General features: G+C 41.5%; 1 protein-coding gene across 1 annotated transcript in view; it reads right to left on the reverse strand.

The window, feature by feature from the left end:
* Positions 1–3,291: 3,291 nt before the first annotated feature.
* LOC102022432 overlaps positions 3,292–21,918 on the reverse strand; it is an 89,196-nt gene continuing 70,569 nt past the window's right edge. The window contains exons 3-4 of the mRNA XM_013509074.1: positions 4,108–4,148; positions 3,292–3,834 (exon numbers count right to left, since the gene is read on the reverse strand). Coding sequence (XP_013364528.1) covers positions 3,730–3,834; positions 4,108–4,148 — 146 coding nt within the window. The 3' untranslated portion in view covers positions 3,292–3,729. The remainder of the gene's footprint in view (positions 3,835–4,107; positions 4,149–21,918) is intronic.

Genomic DNA, 21,918 nt, shown 5'->3' on the forward strand with positions numbered 1-21,918 from the left:
TTTTTTGTATATTAATATTCTAGAATTCTATTATTATTTCCCTTTAAAGTAGTGTTTTTTCAAAACATGGTCTAAGTTCTACCTTCATCAGAATCCTCTAAGTTGCTTATCAAAACCTGCAGAACTCAGCGATAGCCCAAACCAACCAAATCAGTATCCCATGGAGGCAGGGGAGGGGATAATCTTGAGTCCGGGAATCTGCACTCCAACATGCTCACAGGTCACCCTACACACAGTGAACAGCAGGACCTTGAGTCAGGCGGAACTTTCCATGCTGCTAACGAGACCACTAGTGGATTGTGATGAAACAGACTACAGTAAAAATTCTGAATGTGTCTCTTGTAATAAGGACAGGAACTGTTTCATGAAACCTTTGTTTACGTGGTATAAAGTGTGTGTATGCATGTATGTGTGCATTATACTAAGTTGTGTTTTATGCACTGAGTTCAAAAAAGAGAGGCATTCCCCTTGATGTCTTTTATTTTTGTGGCTGACTGGAGATTGGATCCTGGACACCTCATACAATGCATACCGCCAGTTCTTTTTACAATTTTATTTTGAGACAAGGTCTCACTAAAGTGTCCCAGCTGGTTTTGAACTTGTGATCCTCCAGCCTTGGTCTCTCAGGTATCTGAGGTTACAGGCACACACCCATCACATCCAGCCCTGAGTGCCTTTTCCATTATTTTTAATGAGACTTTGCCTATAATCGAAATATTGGGTGGAAAAGGAACATAGTATAATTTCCCCCCAAGTGACCCCATGTGGAGCACACTAGAGGACATCTATGTGTGTACACAAAACAATTAATTTTGGCACTTCCAGACTCAAATTAAAGTGGTGGGAAAGCATCAGTACGACTCTGGAATGGGTGAAAATTTGCTGTTGTCACCTATTCAAGAACTGTTTCCTCGTTTTTCTCATGAGATTGCAAAGCCTGTGTCCCAGCTCTTACTACAGTGCAGCAGCCTTGTAGTGGAAATGAAGGAAATGAAGTATCACAAAGCCCTGCACCAGTAACTCCAGAGCCCCGTTCAGGCCCTTGCTGAGCAGGGCTGTGTGGTTCTGAGCTCTGTTCCCAGGTGGGCCATAGGTTGGAGCCTGGAATAGCTTTTGCTATTTGAATACTTTGCTCCTTGTACCTGTATTTGCTTCAGTGGGACTGTATTTGTGGCCTGCTCTCAAAAAAAAGCCTGAGAAGCAGAGAAAAACACAAATCCTTCCATTCCAGCACCTACACCAAATGCTCTCGTGTCCATACCCACCTTTGTTACCTTAAATATATGTCACAAGTTTCAGTCACTCACCTAATGCTTTATGTGTTCCATTTCCACCTACCTCTGATACTTTTACCTTTTTTCTTTTCACTGAGCCATATTTTTATGTAAATAAAGTTTTCATAAAAAGCACTTTATGCCACTCCTGTAAAAGGAAAACTAGTATCACTAGCCAATAAAGAAAGTAACTATAAAAATAAATGTTAGGGAAAGAGAACCAAATTACAAGTTAAATTCTATTCCTGCCGAGGCTCTGAAACTGAATGACAACTGTTCTCTCTGTCCGAGTTTTTTTACACCATTATCAGAAGGCATGAGAGAATGAGAAGGAAGGGACTTTCTCAGTAGCAATTTCACTTTATTTCCACTTTGACCTGAAACCGAACAGATGCTTCTTAGAATCAGCTGCTGCTCTGAGCGTCTCAGTCTTGGGAGCAATGGTAGAGATCATGGTTCCCAAACTGCACTGTGTATTGGACCCTGCTGGAGGTAGATTACAGCCCAGAGGGTGGGGCCTGGTCCCAGAGATTTTGACTTGGAACCAGAGTTTGACTGGGCACACACCTCTAATGCCAGTACTCACTTGGGAGGCTGAGGCAAGAGAATTGCTGAGTTTGAGGCCTGCCCATAGTGAACTCAAGGCCAACCTGCACTACATAGCAAGATCCTGTCTCATAAAAAAAAAATTAGAGTGTGTGCTTTCCTCAGATGGGGCCAATACTACCAGTCCAGACCACACTCGAAAACACTGACTAGATCAACCCTAGACATCTCTCAGAACCCTTCTTAGATGAGGCCCCTCCCCACCTCCGTGAAGCAGCCTCTGCTCTTGCTATCCACAGAGGCTTCTGAATGAGTCCCCTCCCACCCAATCTCACCCATTCCCAAGTTTTTCACCCAAACAGCACATTTTCCTATTCTCCCTTCACAAACCCCATGCTTTGAAACACTATCAAACAAACACACTTGTCAAGTAATGATGCATTCACCTCCTCATGTTTTATTAATCAAAGACAAAGGTAACTGCCAATCAGAGTTTGCAGTCAGCATAGGGTAACTGGTATTTGTACAATAAGTTGATATAATTCTAGCCCAAAGCAAAGAAATCTGATGTTTTAGTTTAATTAGCCTGTGCACCTAATCCTTGGTAAATGGGAGCTTGAGGCTAGTCTTTCTTGCAGGGGGTTAGTCTTTTTAAAGTACTGGCAGTAGCTCACAGGCAGCCCTCCCTTCTCTCCACTCCTACTCTCTACGACCCCTGGAAGCCAGGAGCTCAGGTTGGGACCACCTGGTGTGTATCACTCACTGGGTGATTAATCACCAATAATCTTCTGTCATTTCTTCTATGGACCACAGTGGTACCACACCTACCCCCTTTATAAATTGTACAGTACCTTGCCCAGGGCCTTTAAATTAGCAACTGTCAAAAAAAAATTTAAAAAGAAAAACAGTACTGACTTCAATGATATGTTTGATTATACCACAATTGTGTACAAGGAAGAACAAGTACAGCCCAATAAAGTCACACTTGCAATAAAACCCACTTGTATTGTAAATAGAAGAGTTAAACTCCAATATCACCCGTTAGGGGAGAAAAATGAATCAACAAAACAGTGGTTTAGCCTGGCATGGTGGTACATGCCAGGGGAGGCTGAAGCAGGAGGATCGTGAGCTCAGAAGCACCTTGACCATTATATTGAGACCATCTCAAACTTTTCTTTAAAAAATTAAACTTAAAAAGATCTTTTTACAGTTTGTAGAGACTTGAAAATGACTACTTGCCTGAGGAAGTTGACCAGTGCATGGTTCCATTTGACAGTACTGACTTGTACCTTCTGGAAGCTGGTAAGGCTGGTAAAAATGCTTGAAATGAGTCTGATTTAATCACAGCAACAAAGTGGACCAATGGTAAGGTCTTAATGGATTGGATCCACCTTCTTCAAAAGTATGTGACTCTGGCCAGGCAAGGTGGTGCACTCCGGAGGCTGAAGCAAGAGGATCACTGTAGGTTCACCAGGGATACACAGTGAGATCTTGTCTCAAAAAACAAAATACCAAAAAAGTATGTAACTCCTCATTTTTACAGAATTCTGCTTAGAACTCCTGTTCCCCAAAAGCCATGCTTGATGGTGGTTCCCACCATCACCTAACACTGGCTGGATTCTGACCAAATTTTTGTTCATTAATGACATGTGAGGAACCACCCGGAGATGGAAACTGGGAAAGACTAGATTTAATATCATCTAGGTACAGGCAGGCTGAAATTGGAGTGATATCAACAAATATCTGGAGGGAGGCTAAGTGTATATTGGGGTTGGGGTTGGGGTTGTCCCCATTCCATGGGTCATCCCATGGAATCTGAATGGAATGTTTGAGAATGTGGCAAGGACAATCCGCACAGGTGTGCATATAAAGCTGGGTCTTCTGGTGTCAGGAGACCGCAGGTTCAGTCCTAAATTTCTTTATGGCCATCAGTTCTGTTTGCTGAGGGCAGCATGGATTCCTGTTGTTTACAGAGGGCATCATGTGTATTGGGAAGGTCTTTCTCAGGTTGGGCCTGAAATTACAGGGGGGAGAGAGAGAGAGAGTATTTGGGAAGGCACCCTCCTCCCCTCCAAGAAATAGTTCTCTATTCACATGTGACAAGATTTGACCAATACTCAGTACTGTTCCATCTGATGACATTGTGTATGCCAGGTATCCTCTTTCAAAAGCCAAACACCAGTGGAATAAACTGTTGCCTATCACTTATCCATCAGTGCTCCTTCCTGCCTTTTCTTTGTGAATGGGAGGGTCCAATGTCATTGCAAATGCTACTTTGAATACTTACCCCAAAGAAATTCCAAAGGATTCTTTTCACTACTGATGATTCTGAAAAAGATGCAAAAAGCAAGATTTGGGTTGCAGTTTCATTTGTTGCAAAGACATTAGATTTAGCTAATTTTGTAGCTTCTCTGAGCAGATCTGGATGTGTGTGATTGTCCCCACATCAGCCTGCCTGATGGAATAATGTTAAAACCCAAGGAGCTCCTCCCTAATGAAGTTCCTGCTCTGGTCTGTTGCTACGGCAACTCAGAGTTGCAGCCCAAGATGACAGAAAATACATTAAATATTGCTGCAAATCTGTTTTTCCCCTCTTTAATGACCTCAGAGCCAGAATTGGTTAATAGCATACAAGTTTAGGAGATGGTGCCCATGATTTCCATTTTTTCCTTCAACATGGAAACGAATGATATTTACATTTTCTAGTATAGTTGCCATCCTGCAGCAGGCATTTAGAAAATATCTTAGGACAATTAACTGTAATTGGTAGACTTACCACAAACACTTATTTCTTTTGCTTCCTGAGACCTCACTTAAATGACAATCAAGGAATATGTTCATATAGTCAGAGAAAATGGAAAATAAGCCAAGCATAACGGCACATGCCTATAATCCCAGCACCTTGCAAGGCTGAGATCCCAGTCACTTAGGAAGACCTCCTCTCAAAGTAAAAACAAAAGAGCTAGGGATGTAGCTCAGTGGTAAGGCTCTGGGTTCAATCCCTAGTACCACAAAAAAAAACAAAAAAAGAAAATAATATCACAGTAAGCAAGAACACTGTCATTCCTTTTTTTTTTTTTTTTTGGCATGGGGGGACAGGGTCTCACTATGCAGTTCAGGCTGGCCTTCAACTCATTCTGTAGCCCAGGCTGGCCTTGAACATGCAGCAATCCTCCTGCCTCAGCCTACCAAGTTCTGAGATTACAGGCATGCACCACCATGCTCAGCTAGTCATTCCTTTTTTTAACTCTTCTTTCTATTGTGTAAAATGCAAATAACATCAAAATTGCCATTTTAACTATTTTTCAATGTTCAGTTCAGTAGAATTAAGCACATTCACATGAATGTACAACCATTACAAACATTCATCTCCAGAACTTCTTCCTTATCTCAAGCAGAAACTCTATATCTGACCCTAAGCCATTCTCTTCTTTCTTGGCCCATAGTAACCATTACTTTGTTTCTTGCTGATACAGAGGAAATATAACTCCCAATCTGCTAGATGGTCAAAACGCTGAGTTCATGTTCTCTACAACTGAGGAATGAATTCTAGGAACAACGGAGGTTAAGAGTAGGAAGAATTTATTGAGAGAAAGAAAGCTTCTGTCTAAGAGGGACAGGAGAGGGCCCAGAAAGTGGGTTGCCTGTCAACCCCACTTCTCAAGGATGTTTTATTGAGCAAAGCCACAAGGTGAGGTGGGTTCAAGGTGGGACAGAACTATAATCAATCAATAAGATTATAAGTATAGTTGCTTAGGTAATATGGATCCAATGCAAAATCATAGGATGGATGTGATGTGGGATAAAACTATGGTCAACAAATAACATTACAAGTATAGTTGCTTGAGAAATATTGATTAAATGGGGATCAAATGGGGAAGCAAGTCATGTAGCAAGTGCACATGGGACAGATAAGGACTTTTCTGGAAGGAGTGGATTAAAGAGGTTTGGTTCTGCCCCCCAAAATGATTGATGCTTACTTAGAATATTAATCACTGCTGTTCCTCTCTAGGGGAAGTATATGGGTAAGTACTTTTTTTTTCTTGAAGTCTGGCCTTTTTTTTTCTTGAAGTCTGGCCTTCAGTGAATGCATCTCCAGCCACAATTGTCTTTTGCATTGACCTCTCAAAGGCCCATCCTTTTCTGACTGCCTACAATATTTCTACCTAACTTAGCTACCTGTAATACTTACTACATATTCTGCAACACTAGGCACCCCGTGCACGTGAAGTCTACTGTGTTCATCCTTTTGTATGTGGCTTATTTCACTTAACACAATGTCCTCATGGTTTATACATGTAGTAGTATTACAGACAGCTAAGCTAGTTAGAAATATCATAGGCAGTCAGAGAGGGTGAGGCCCTCGAAAGTTGTTAGTACAGATGCGTTACAACTGTTGGGGGAGGCACACTAATTAAAGGCCAGACCTCAAGACAAAAGGTGTAATGACTACACCTATATACTTCACCTAAGGATGAACAGCAGTAATTGATATTCTAAGTAGGTACAAATCACTTTGAGTGAGAGACCAAAACCTCCCTTTCAGGAAAAGTGAAGTGACCTGCTTCCACATTTGATCCCCATTTAATCAATATCACCTAAGTGATTATAGTCATAATCTTATTGGTTCACCATAGTTTTGTCCCACCCACCTTGTGATTTCCTGTTGGATCATGTTACCTAAGTGACTATGCTTGTAATCGTATTAGTTGATTACAGTTTTTCCCGTTTTAGACCCTCCTCATCTCATGGCTTTGCTCTATAGAACTCCCTGAAGAAGCTGGGTCCTCAGCAAACCACTTGGGACCCCTTCTGTCTCTCTTAGATAGAAACCTTCTTTCCCCCAATAAATATAGCTTTCTTTCTCCCAATAAATATTTTCTGCTCTTAACCACCATTGTTCCTAGAATTAATTCTCTGATTTTAGAGAACACGAACTTGGCATATTGGACATCTACCAGGCACAGGTTGGGAGTTATATATCGCCTCTATATCAGGAGTATGTATCAAATTTCATTTCTCTTTAAGGTTTAAAATACTGTATTTTATGTTTATTCCACATTTTTGTGTACCTATTCGTCTACTGTCTTAGTTATTTTTCTGTAATTGCTAAGACAAAACACCCAACACCCAAAATTAAGGAAGGAAAGGTTTATTTATTTGTTTGTTTGTTTGGGGGTTTTTTTTGTTTGTTTATTTGTTTTTTGTCTTTTTGAGACAGGGTCTTGTTATGCAGTTCAGGCTGGGCTTGAACTCACTTTGTAGCCCAGGATGGCCTTGAACTCGCAACAATCCTCCTGCCTCAGCTTCCCGAGTGCTGGGATTACAGGCATGTGTCACCACGCCCGGCTTAGGAAAGGTTTATTTAGCTCACAGTTTATGGAGGTTTCAGTTCGTAATCAACTGGCTCCAAGGAGGGTGGCATGGTGAGGGGGAATGGTTCAAGACAGCAAAAGCAACAAGAGCAAAAGTGGGGAAGAGCAAGCCTCTTTTTCTCCCTTATATTGTATGCAGGCTACCACCCGCTAGGCAGGTGTAGCCCTCACACCATTTCCACCCTTCTCTTGCACTGGATGAGGATGTTTAAAAGTGAGGACCTGGCCCCCTGCTGAGGCCCCTCATTAAACTTTTAAGTTTCTCAAACTGACACAATGTGTTCGGGTTTTTTCTCCTCTTGGGCTATAATCATAATGCTGCTGTGAACATTAACATGTAAATACTTTAGTACTTGCTTTCTATTTTTTTGTGAAAGTACCCAGAAGTGGAAATGGGTAATTCTACATTTAAGAATCAACGTCATGTTTTCTGTAGAGGCTGAGGCAAGAGGATCACAAGTTAAACCCTAACCTGGGCAACTTAGCAAGACCCTGTCTCACATTTCCACCAGCAGTGTACAAGGATTCCAATTTCTTCACATCCGTGCCAACAACTCTTGTTTTTGTTTTGGGTTTCTGCGGGTTTTTAAAGATATAATAGCCAAAGTAATGGATGAGAAATGGCATCTTGTGGTTACATTTTACATTTCCCTAGTGGTTAGTGTTATGGGGGATTTTTTTCCTATGTTTATTGGCCATTCATATTTAAAAGCCAGAAAGCAGACAGAGGAGTAGTAAATTTCTGAGCAAAGTTAAGGGGTTGCAGATGAGAAGTAAACTAATTGGTTAGCTTGAAAAAGCTCTCAGGTTGGTTGTGGTGGCACATCAGTGGTGGCACTGTAATCTTAGTGCTCAGGAGGCTGAGGCAGGTGGATCATTGCAAGTTCAAGACCAGCCTGGACTACAAAGTAAGCTCCAATCCAGCCTGAACTGCATAGCAAGACCCTGTCTCAAAAAGACCAAAAAAAAAAAAGAAACAAAGGAGAAAGAAACAAAGAAAAAAAGAAAGAAAGAGAGACAGAAAGAAAAGAAAAAGCTCTCACAGACTCAGACCTTGCTGGAAGGATGAATGGGGTGAGAGTTGAGGTTAAAACCATACTCTGCCCCAGCAACCTGAGTCATTCATCACCTGGGCCAAAGAGAGACTTTATCCATGGAAACATGAACTGGAAGGGTCCAGATTTCAACACAGTCAGAATTTAGCTCAGCGCCACAGCGCCTGCCTAGCAGGCATGAGATCCTAAGTTCAATTCCTGATACCAGAAGAAAAACAAAAGACAGATTCCAACACAGAGTACCGCCAGGGGGAGTCAGCTAAGCGTTCAGGATGGAGAGCTGGTATGCTGAGTAGATACACCCCAGTTCCTTTCCTTGACTCTGCTCCCAGAAGGCAGGCCACCATTTATTGCTCCCTGGCAGAAGTCTAAGGGATTTTCTCAGGAAAATTGAACTGCACCATGGGAAGAAAACCACAGGTAGGAGCATGCAGGTTCCCCTGGCAAGCCAGCAAGGTTATCCACCAAAAAGCCTATGGTGAAGTCCTCCCACTGATGAACTCTGCCATGTGCATACGGCTTACTCTAAAAGATGAAGTGACAACTAAGGATCACCGAATATCTGAGGAAGTCTCTATCATAAAATAAAACAGTCTCTCCCAAAATTGAATGAGGAATGAACAAATGAGGCCAAGAACAGAGAAAGCTTCAAATAAAATTTACAGTTACTACCCCAAGCTGGGCATGGTGGCACACACCTGTAATCCCAGCACTTGGGAGACTGAGGCAGGAGGATCGTTGCAAGTTCGAGGCCAGCCTGGGCTACAAAGTGAGCTCAAGCCCAGCTTGAACTGCACAGTAAGACCCTGTCACAAAAAAAAAAAAAAAAGACAAAAAAAATTACTACCCCAAGGAGTTAAGACATTGCATCCACCAGTTAAAAAGCAAACAACAGGATGCTATAAAAAATAAAAAGACCCTTTAGATAGCAAAAATGATAGTAATATGGAAAAAGTTAATAGGTTAGAAGTACTACAAAGGCAAAATGATGGAAAAATTAGAGGTAATACATGGATAAAAGGCTTAGGGAATCAACCAATTTCAACTAAGGAAAAAGCAAAGATTATATAAAAAAAAAAATTTAGAAAAATTGCCTGGAACTAAAAGACATTAGTATCCAACTGAAAGCTCTACAAATGAAGTACACCAAGGATACAAGAAGACCCTAGAAATGATCAGACAAGTCACATACAAAGGAATGACATTAAAAATTATATTGAACTTTAAACCAGGAGTGGTGGCGTACGCCTGTGATCCCAGCACTTGGGAGGCTGAGGCAGGAGGATCACTGTGAGTTCAAGACACCACCCTGGGCTACATACTGAGACCCTGTCTCAAAAAAAAATTATACTGAACTCAAAAATGAAAGTGAAAAAGACAATGGAACAATGCTTTCAAGGAAAAATAGTTTGTGACCTACAATTCTGTGTAGCCATGCCACAAATACAGACTAGGGGAGGAAAAAAGACCTTTTCAGATAAGCAAGGATCCAAAACACTGAATCTTCCATGCACCCTTCCTTAGAAAGCATGGAAGCATATATGCCACCAAAACAAGCCAAGATATAGGACTTGGGAAACTCGGGTTCCAAAAAACAGCAAAGGGAACTACCAGAATAACACCTCGGGGAAAGCAACATAAAACCAGTCTCTGGTTTTGGAGCAGCAGGGATTTGAGGAAGAAGGTTCCAGAGGAGAGAGTGTGTACAATAAGCATGAAAAACTATTATTAGGTCCATGAAAAGCCCAAAAGGAAGGAAAGAAGAGGCAATAGGAAATAATGAAAATAAAATGAAGGAAGGAAGAAGGGAAGGAATGAAGGAAATATTAACTCCAGGAAAAACAAAAATGAGAATAAGAAAAGAGATATAACTATAGTGTATTTTTTGAATTCACAATGGATAGTAATTACATAATCATAAAATAATAATAAAAAACTATTGATTTAACTAAAATTATAATCTTATTATTGAAATTTGCAAGAAGGGGTATAGGGTAAATCATGGACATTTTTAACAGCAAGTTAAGAGATAATTTCTAAAACTGATAAATCAAGCCGGGCATGCAGGAGGAACACAAGTTCAAGCCTGGGCAACTTAGTGATTTAGCAAAGAACAAAAGAAAGAAAGGAGGGGAAGACGGTGGGGAGGGGAGAGAGAGAGAGAGAGAGAGAGAGAGAAAAGAAAGACAGAGGGGAGGAAGGAAGGAAGGAAGGAAAGAAGGAAGGAAAAGAGAAAGAAGGGACAGAGGATATATAGCTCAGTGTGAAAGCTCTGCTTGGGTTCAATGCCTAGTACCACAATCAATCAATCAACCAACCAAAACAGAAATATTAGTATTTTATTTTGATATGCATCGATAAATACTTTGATGGCTGCAATCTAAAACTTGGGAAAACAATGGCCTGCTGAGTTCTGTCTGACATGGACCCTGCTTATGGCCGTGGCACTGACCGAACCCCAGCCTCTCAGAGATAGCACAGAAGCCTCGTAGTTAAAAATCCAGGTTCTGAGTTCAGATTGCCTGCATGCTCAGTTTGACTCTTAATCACATAGCAAGGCAGGGCCGGGCTTGCAGCTCAGTGGGACAGCGCCTGCCTGGCAAGTGTGAGGTCCTGAGTTCGATTCCCAATACCAAAAATGAAATAAAATAAAATAGCAGGGTGAATCAGGGTAAGTAATTCACTGCTTTGCCTGTTTCTCCATATGTAAAATGGGAACAGAATAGCACTTGCCTAGGATTTCTTGAGAATGAATACTGCAGACAGCACAGAGCCCAGACCCCTAGAGTGTCTGTGTTTAGCATTATCATCCCTTGTATGGTTCTAGCAGGATCTGTCACCCCCACCTCCTTTCAATATCTTGCCAAAAAAATCATTATGATTAAATTACAGGTGGACAGATACAAAGCGAGTAACTGGAATTCAACTTCTGCTCTTCAAATTAGAAGTAGCTAAATTCCAAATGCAAAGCAATGTAGGCCCACTGTCTTCTCTACCTTTCTATTTCTGCTTGGGTCAAAAACCAAAGACAATAGTGGATAACAGTATTGGTAGTAATCAATAGTCATGACCAGAAGTCAGTTAAAGACAGGACCAATCCTGAATTCATGTTGTCTACATGAGCATGGGCTAATTAATTACATGATGTTATGAGGCTGAATCACACACACGACAAAAGACAGAGGTTGAAGTCCTAACCCCTAGGGCCTCAGAATGTGACTGTATTTGTGACAGAGGGTTTTAGTTTTTTTTGTTTTTTGTTTTGTTTTGTTTTTGAGACAGGATCTTGCTATGTAGTCCAGGCTGGCCTTGAACTCACCGTGTAGCGCAGGCTGGCCTCGAACTCGAAGCGATTCTCCTGCCTCAGCCTCCCAAGTGCTAGGATTACAGGTGTGTGCCACCACACCCAGTTTTGAGACAGAGTTTTAAAAGAGCTAATTAAAGTTAAATGAGGTCATTCAGTGCACCCAAGACACCAAGCCAGACAAGAAGGGGACGCCCAACTGGGCTCCCGCCAGCCTGGAGTCACCAGGTCTGATGGAGCAGTGCTGGCTAACCTGGTGCATTTGGGGGCTTGTTCCGCAGCTAGAGATAATATGTCACTGCTTTACCTGAAACCCGTGGCTCCCGTGACCAGGCTTTTTCACGCGGGTTACACAGAACCTTCACAAGCTGCGTGGTTTGGGCAAATGACCCAGTCTCTCTATGCCTCTTTTTCCCCATCTATGGTGAGGTTTTCATACCACCTTCCCTGGAGACTACCGCGGAGGCTGAGATAACACTCGCAGGACACTTGGAACAGTGTCTGCCATAGAGCGAGTGCTCAGCCTCGTTCACCTCAGCACCACCACTACCTTCCTCCCTGTGCCAGGGCTGCCTCCCGGCCACTCCCTCTGGTGCTGCCTGGAGCTGTCATCCCCAGCAGCCTGCACTGCACAGCTCTCTCCATGTCCACCCTTCTGCGCAGAATGTCTTCCGCCCTCCAAGTCTGCCCTACCCTCTGGGGAGCCCTCCCGCATCTCCCTCGTCCACAAGGTGCCTTCCCCTGTGTGGCTGAGCTCCCAGCTCTGGCTGTAGACGGCCCTCCCATCCTTTGCCCCTGTGTGGGCCTGGCCTCCCCAGCCAGACTCTGAGCCCTTCGAGGGCACAGCACACATGTGTCCCCAGAGCACTTGATGTGTTTCAGGAAGCCAAGGAGCAAGGAGTCCACTTTAGAGCAGTGGCTCTCAACAGGCCAGGCTGGGGCAGCAACTCTGACCCCCAGGAGACACTCAGCAGTGTCTCCCTAGACATTGTGGCCTGTCACACGGCATGGGGATGGCATGGCATTTAATGGGTATCAGATGAAGTTGGTCCTCAGCAGAAAGAGCACAGCAAGGGGTCACCTAATGCCAGCTGTTCACGATGCTGAGGCAGGGAGCCTTGTCTTAGATAATTGTCCCCCAGAGAGGGGGCAGCAAGGAGCACCACTCGCTGGACCTCCCGAGCTCCACAGCTGGTCCGCACATCCCCACTCCTATCCTGCTCAGCAGCCCTGGGTGCCAGGAAGGTGCAACAGATGAACTAGGGCTTGAATCCAGTCTCCTTCTGTGCTCTCAGGTGAGTCTGACAAGACCCTTCCTCAGCGGGGTCCCACTGTCAGCCTCCAACACGCAGGTTCCTCCTGGCCCTGCCTAGCTGTCTGTGATTCTGTGATCTGCATGATGCTGGCTAAGTGGTATCAATATGCACACATTCTGCCATGTTCCAAGAGAGAAATTCCCAGGTGGACCAGCCTAAATCACCAAGAACTCTCGTTACACTCTGGCAGACCTGAGTGCGGACTGCCCTGGCACAGGTAGGTGGCCTGGAAGCTGCAGAAAAAACAAGCTAGGGGCTGTGGCCTTGAAGGCTCCTGGATAGCTAATCTGAAGAGGCCTGTTGGTTGAGCAAAGTGCTCCACAGGGGGCCCTGACATATGTACCTTTGTGGCCCAAGAAACAGGTGAGAAACCTCACCCTGCGGACATTGGTTTTGGGAAGGGTGGGTCTTGTGGGCACAAGGAGCACAGTGATGCCCGCGGCTCCCCAGGGCCCTTGTTAATTGTTTTTCTTGGTTTCAAGAGGAAGTAGAGCCAGGTGTGGTGGCACATACCTATAATCCCAGCACTCATGTGCTGAGGCAGGAGGATCACCAAGAGTTCAAGGGCAGCCGGGGCTACATAGTGAGACTATGTCTCAAAATAAAAATAAAGAGGAAGTGGAGTGGCAAGGCTGTACACTCAATCTATGGCATTAGGACTGTGTGTGGGACCCAATGCCATCACCAACCACATGGCCCTGGGTAAATGGTTCAATTTTGTGTGAGTTGGAAACAGTTGTAGTACCAACTTCACAGGCTTGAGCTGCGGATTCACTGAGACTGTGGAGTCTTAGGTTGTCACAGGGCACAGCAGGACTGAAAACAAACGGCAGTTCCTATTATTCTCTTACCCAGGGTCTCTGGGTAAGAGAACAGGAGAGGCTGAGACGGTCACCACAAGTTCTTACACGAGCACCCACATCCAAGGAAGATGGTGGTGAAGGCCAACGCTTCCCTCGCCCTGCCCTGTGCTAACCGCAGCTGTAAATGCTGCCCACACAGCAACTCAGGCCTCACAATGACCCTGGGGACAGGAATGAGTGGGAGAACAGACTCAGCCTTCCAACCACGGGGCACAGCTGCTGAGGGAGGACAGGGCCAGGGCAGCCGTGCAGTGTGCCCACCGCCCCAGGGAGGGTCCTCTTCCCCCAGCTCCAGCCCTTTCCCTGTCCCTGTCGCCCAGCAGAGGTGGGCGGGCGCTGCCCTCCCACGTGGTCCAGCATGAGATACATGTTTGAGTAAGGAGCCAGCACCAACTGTGGAGAGGTGGGTGAGGGATGCTGTAGGAAGGCAGGAGACAGGTGGAGCTGGGGCTGGGGTAAACCCGAACTTCACCCCAGCACCACTTGGTGATTAGGGGTGCTTCTGGGCCCAGAAACATGATTTCTGTCCCAGCACAGTGAGGGTTTAGCCGAGTTCAAAGGCTCTGCTAGCTGGTGAAGGCCGAGCTGGTCTGGCAAGAAAAGACCAGCGTCTGCTGCTGAGGCGGTTTGGTCACATCCTATCTCCAGGAAAGAGCGCCACCTGGTGAACAATTCTGAGAGTGACCCATTGCACCTGGCTGTGACCTTCCCATAGCTGCTCTGCCCAAATTCAGCCGTGCAGTTCTGGGTGAGGTACTTTCAGTCTGTGAATCCCAGAATTCTGATCAGTAAAATAAAGCCCCCAAATGACAATGATGATAATGCTATCGTATCTAGCACTCCCCTACATATTTTCTCACCACTTAATTTGAAATAGAAAAGAGAGTTTTGCCCTTTGAGCACTCAAGATACTAGCCACAAGCCACAGTCAGCCTGTCCAAGATTCAGAACCCACACACTGAAAAGTAACAACCTGGGGGAGAGGAGGAGGGAGGTGGATCCCCAGGACCCAGGAGGGATCTGAACGGAGAATTAGAGCCCACAGAGAAACTGAGGAGACAGACCTCAACACAGAAAAAGGAGGCAGAAATCTGGCACTTCTCCCTGGCCACTGGCTTGTGGCATGAGAGGGGAGGATTGACTCTACAGAAACGCAGTGAAAGCAGCCGACTCCAGAGGTCTCCCGGGAGAAATGCACCAGTGGAAAAGAGCAGAGAATGCTGTGCACTATGACAGCTGGTGAGTGACTCAGTCCAAGTGTCTGCAGTGTCCCCTGGAAACAGTACTTGGTCAGATGCCATTTAGGGAGGTACCAACTTAAACCAGGACTCAGAGCAGCTGTGGGTTTGCTTCATCACAGAGTTCCCAGTGTTAAAAAGTCACAGTGACTGGGTGAGGGACAACCACGGGATGGGAGACATCCAGTGTTGGGGAGCAGTGGTCAGGCCAGCAGGAAACACACAGAGTGCTGTAAGCTAAAGACTCCTGCTCCAACCCCACAGCCAGAGGCCAGGATCAACCTGAACCTCTGTGGATTTGAAAGTACCAGAACCAGCACCTAGCCATAGTCCTGTAGGCTGCTGGGATTATCCAGCATGATCTGGCTTCCAAACTGGTATGCCAGTGAGAGAAGAGCCACACTCTGAAGTGGACACTACCACAAAACTGTAGACCCCAGAAGATAACCACAGGCTTGAAATCACAGAGGAATTTATTTTTCTTTTCTTTTTTTTCCCATTGCTTGTGGGCTTGTTTGGTTGGCTGGTTGGTTTTTTGATTGTTTGTTTTTTTCTTTTTGTGAGTAAGAACATTGTTTTTAGTTTTTTGTTTGGCTTTGTTCTTGTTTTTGTTTTTTCCTTCGTTCTTTCCCTCCTCTACCAGTTTCCTGAGGTTTGGCTAATCTTCCTTTGTCCTTCAGTCTTGCTTCTAATCCCTTTCTCTTCATTTCCCTATTTTTTCCTCTTGTGCCTTTTAAATTTTCTCCCTTTAGGGTAAAATCACTGTCATGACTGAATATTTACTGTATATAATTTTCTGATTTGTTTTAGAGTTTGTTATATAACTATAAATCTCAAATCTATGGTTAAAGGCAGAAAATTAATAGTTATCATAGTTTGTCACTTTCCAATCTGTGCTTGATGCAATTATTATTGATTACACTACTTTAGCCAAAGTGACATAGTTGTTGCAATCAACTGACCTTCCTTGTATGTCAACACTTAGGTTGTATGGGGAATATAAACACTACTATAGTCTTGTATCAAAGAACTAGGTGCTAGGCCAAATAGGCAGCAACCTTTCATCCATAATAAATTGAAGAGGCAAGATCCTAGGACAGGCTTAAAAGCCAAAACCCAGAAGACATCTCTAACAAATAGTCATTTCCTAAAGAGGTCTTCATACTAGTAATAAAGCTACCTACCATAAGCAATTTACAAGCCTCAGTGTAGAAAACAAATAAGCAACAACAGATAGATGATAGACTGATAGATGATAGATAGATAGATAGATAGATAGATAGATAAATACATAGATAGAACATAAAAGCAAGATGCAAGCCATAATCCCTAACTCACCCAAGGCAAATCAAGGGCCATTGAGATGGAAGGAATCAATAGCTACCCAGCTGAATTTTATGAAATGGTATCAGCAGAAGAAAAAAAACCAAATCAATAAGTATCTTAAGAAAAACAAAACAAAGATAATGAAAGAGATGACAGCCATCATGAAGGAAATGATTACTGAATCTAGAGTAGATACAAATTTTAAGAAATAGAGGATAGGAAAGACAAGGAAAATTCCAGGTTACCCCCCCCCCAAAAAAGGACATGGAAACCATGAATGCCCAACATAAAAAAGAAAGAATTAGATTCCATGTACAGACTCAAAAAGAAATCCAGGAGATTAAAAATTATATTGAATGCATATGCAGCAGAGTCAGCCAATGTGAAACTAGCTATATCAGATCTAAAAGATAAGGTTGTGGTTGGTGTTCATTAAATGAAAGACCTCTTAAAGTAGCAAGATGCCATGAAAAATAAATCCAACAGCTGCTAGATGATGCAAAGAAGACTAATATAATTAACTGAAATCAATGAAGAATCAGAAGATAGCACAAAAAGCATAAAATACTGTTTGTAGAAGTAATGGCATAAAATCTTCCAAACATAGAAAAAGAAGTTGACAAACAGTAACATATACAACTCCAAATAATCATATCACAAAAAAACTACACCAAGGCATATAATAGTCAAGATTCCAGAAGTTCAACACAAGAACAGAATATTAAAAGCTGTTAGAGAAAAGAAACAAGTCACCTATAAAGGAAAGCTCATCAGAATCACAGCAGACTTCTCAGTGTAAACCCTTAAATCAAAAAGAGATTGGAGTAAAGTATTTCAAGCCCTAAAAGAAAACAACCTCCAACTCAGATTGATGCACTCCACAAAATTATCTTTCAAAACTGAAAATAACAAACCTTCATGATAAAGAACACCTGAAGAAATTCATGACCACCAAACCACCACTCCAACATATTCTAAAGGATATTCTAGAAAAAGACAATGAAGACAACAACTCCAAGAACCCCAATGGAATGAATCCACCAAACAAGACAAGCTATTAACACAAAGGAAAGAAAGGAAACCAACAACTGGAAAATAAGTCAGTATACATCAGTTATAACCACAAGTATAAATTATCTCAATTCACTAATCAAAAGAAATGGACTGGCAGAATAGATAAAGAAACAAGATCCAACAATATACAGCATACAAGAAACACTCTTAATTTAAAAAGAAATTCATTGACTGCCAAGAGTGGTGGCACATGCCTGTAATCCCAACACTTAGGAGGATGGTGCAGGAGGATCACTGTGAATGTGAGGCCAGCCTGGACTACATAGTGAACTCAAAGCCAGCCTGAACTACACAGTGAGACCCGGTCTCAAAAACAGGGGGAAAAAAGAAAAGAAATTCATAGACTGAAAGTCAAAGGATGGAAAATAATACTCCATGCAACAGGAACCCAGAAAAAAGGAGGAATAGCTATTCTATTTGCAGACAAAGTGGATTTCAAGCCAAGACTGATCAGAAGAGACAAAAATGTCACTACATGCTTGTTAAAGGAATAAAGAAAAGATAACAATCATAAATATATATGTACCACATAGTGGCACACCCAACTATATAAAACAAATTCTGATGGATATGAAAAATCAGATAATGGTAATGGGGACCCAAATATCTCACTGTCACAAATAAATCAACTAAACAAAGAAAATCAACAAAGAAATTTCAGAGCTAATCAAACTTTCAATAAATGGACTTAGTATACTGTACAGAGTATTCCACTCAACAAAAGCAGAATACACATTCTTCTCAACTGCACACATGTTGTTCTTCAAAATAAACCACATACTAGCTTATAGTGCATGATTAAGTAAATGCAAAGGAATTGAAATTATTCCATGCATATTATCAGACCATAGCGCAATGAAGTTGAAAGCCAATAGCAAAAGAAACCACAAAAACTCATAAACACATGGAAATTAAATAACACCCTCTTGAACAACCAATGGGTCACATATGAAATTAAGGAAGAAATTAGACAGTTTCTACAAACAGTAACACCAATAAACATACCAGAACTTATGGGACACAATAAAAGCAGTCCTACAAGGGAAATGTATAGTGGTGAATTCTCACATCAGAAAAACAAAGTACACTCAAACAGCTTAATGTTAAAACCTAAATCTTCTAGAAAAAGAAGAGCAAGTCAAGCCCAAAGCTCATATGAAGGAGAAAATTATAAAGATCAGAGTAGAAATTAATGCAATGGAGACTATGTAAACAATATAATCAATTAATCAAAGCATCAGTTCTTTGAAAGATGAAATAAAATAGACAAACCCTTAGCTAGCCTCATCAAAAAAGAAAAAAAATGACCCAAATCCATGTAATTTGAAATGAAAATGGTGAAATTATAGTGGACCCTGCAGAAATCCAGGAGACCAGCAATACGTACTTTGAGAACCTGTACTCCAATAAGATGGAAAACATAGAAGAAATGGACAGACTCCTAGACACATATGAATTGCCAAAGTTAAATCAAAAAGATATAAAAATTCTAAGTAACACAATATCAATCAGTGAAATGGAAGTTGTAATTTAGAACAATTACCAACAAAGAGAAGCCCAGTTCCTGACAGAGTCACTGCTGAATTCTACAAGAATTTTAGAGAAACCTAATACCACTACTTCTTAAACTCTTTTAATGAAACTGAAAGGAAAGCAGTCCTCCCAAAGTCATTCCTAAAAGCAAGCATTACACTGATACTAAAACCAGAAAGGGACCCAACCAAAAAAGAGAACTACAGGCCAATCTCTCTAATGAACATAAATGCAAAAATCCTCAATAAAATACTGGCAAACAGGATGCAGCAAGTCATCAGGAAGATTGTATCACAACCAAGTAGGATTCATCCTGGGATGCAGGGATGATTCAACATATGCAAATCAATAAATGTAATATGGCATATGTACAGGGCAAAGGATAAAAACCACATGATCATCGCAATAGACACAGAAAAATCATTTGACAAAGTCCAACACCAACTCATGATAAAACCCTATAGAAAATTGGAATAGAAGGTCTTTATCTCAATCTGATTAAAGCCATCTATGACAAACCAACAGCTAACATAATACTAAAAGGTCAAAAACTGGAAGCTTTCACTCTAAAATCAGGAACAAGGTAAGGATGTCCGCTATCACCACTCCTACTCAATATAGTTCTGGAAACATTAGCCAGAGCAACTAGACAAGAGAAAGAAATAAAAGGAATACGGATAGGAAAAGAAGTTAAATCATTATTATTTGTTGATGACATAATACTCTGTGCAGATGACCCCAAAAACTCCACCAAAAGACCCCTAGATTTAATGATGAAATTCAGCAGCATAACAGGATATAAAGTCAACAGTCAAAAAACAATAGTATTCGTGTACATGAATAACAAATTCCCTGAGAGAGAAATTAGGGAAACAACATCTTTTACAATAGTGTTAAGAAAAATAAAATACTTAAGATTTAACCTAACAAAGGAAGTAAAAGACCTTTACTTAGAAAACTACGGTACTCTGAAAAAGGAGATGGAAGAGGACATCAGAAAATGGAAAGATTTCCCCTGCTCTTAGATAGGCAGAATGATTACAGTAAAAATGGCCATACTTCCAAGACTGTTATACAGATTTAATGCAATTCCAACTAGCATATCTCACAAAATTAGAGAAAATAATCCTAAAATTCATTTGGAACCAAAAGAGACCTAGAATATCCAAAGAAATTCTTGGCAACAAGGGCAAATCAGGGGGCATCATGATTCCCAATTTGAAATTATACTACAGGGGCAAAACACTTTCTAGACCGCATTATATTCCTCTTAAGAAGAAGCTATATTTCTCTCAATAAATTCTTCTTACTCTTAAAAAAAAGAAAGAAAGGAAAAAGAAAGATAGAATGAAAGGAAAGAAATTATACTACAAAGCTACCATGATAAAAACAGCATGATACTGGCAAAAAAAACAGACCTGAGGCTCAATGGAACAGATGAGAACATGCAGAAACAGTTCCCAGCACACTCAGCTACCTTATCTCTAACAAAGGGGCCAAACACCTTTACTGGAACAAAGATAACTTCTTTAATAAATGGTACTGGAGAAACTGGTTTTGCACATGCTGAAGATTAAAACTAGACCCATGTCTATCATCATGCACTAAACTAAAATCAAAATGGATCAACAATCTAAATATTAAAACAGAAACACTAAATCTCCTGGAAGAAAAAATAGGTATAACTCTTGAAGACATAGGTGTAGGCAGAGACTTTATGAACAAAACCCCAACTGCACAGGAAATGCTATAAAGAACCAATAACTAGGATCCCATCTTATTAAAAACCTTCGGCACAGCAAAAGAAACCATGAATAGAGTGAAGAGACAACCCACAGTATGGGAAAACATTTTAGCCAGTTCTTCCTCAGACAAAGGACTAATATCTAAAACATATAAGAATAGAAAAAAATCAGACACCCCAAATTTAAAGCCGCAATCCAAACATGGGCATCTGACATGAGTACATACTTCTCAGATAAAGAAATGGACATAGCAAATAAATATATGAAAAAACATTCAACATCACTAGTCATTTGAAAAATGCAAATATAACATCACTGAGATTCCATCTTACTCCAGAAAGAATGGCTATTATCAAGAAATCAACCAATAACAAATGCTGGCAGAGCTGTAGGGAAAAAGGAACCATTTTTACACTTTTGGTGGGAGTGTAGACTGGTGCAACCACTGTGGAAATGAGTGTGGAGATTTCTCTAAAAACTAAAACTAGAGGTTTCATTTGACCCAACTAGTTCCCTCTTAGATATCTTCCCAAAACAGTTAAAAACATCATACCATAGTGATATATGCCCACCCATGTTTATATGGGTGGGCACCATCTATAATAGCTAAATCTTAGAAATAGTCCATATGTCCATTAACAGATGAATGGATAAAGAAAATGAGGTATTTAAATATTCTGCATAAAAAAGGATAAATTGATCATTTGTAGGAAAATTGATGCATTTCAAGACTAAAATCTTAGATAAAGTAAGTCAGACACACAAGTTTAAATGTCATATTATTTCTTTTATGTGAGAAAGCCAAAGGATAAACAAGGAGCAGAATGAAAGATAAATACTGAAAAGTAGGAAGAACATGTTCAAATGGGAAGAGAACAAGGGAGCGGGTGGGAAGGAAGGGAAAAGGAGAAAAGAATAGAAGGGGAAAAATGGAAACAAAGCTTTTGTGAATGGGGAAGGGTAGAAAGGTTGAAGGAAGGAAAAAGGAAAGGGATGGGAAAAAAGAAGAATCAAGATATATCATGTACAGGGACAAATTCCCTTTGATGAATGTGATCAATATGTGTGACAAATATGTACTAATAAAAATATAAAGTTTCTAAAAAAGAAAGAGAATGAGTAATGAACTAATATAAAAGAAAATTGTTAGAAGTGCTCTATAGCATTTCTTCTGGGCAGTCTGGTAAGCTGTAACATTTCCTCTCTTCTTTCTTATCTATATTTTTCTTCACATTTGTTTGCTTTTAATTGTGGTAAGGACAACTGTGA

This window comes from Chinchilla lanigera, unplaced genomic scaffold (assembly GCF_000276665.1).
Source record: "Chinchilla lanigera isolate Chin_1 unplaced genomic scaffold, ChiLan1.0 scaffold00160, whole genome shotgun sequence".
NCBI classification, from domain to species: domain Eukaryota; kingdom Metazoa; phylum Chordata; class Mammalia; order Rodentia; family Chinchillidae; genus Chinchilla; species Chinchilla lanigera.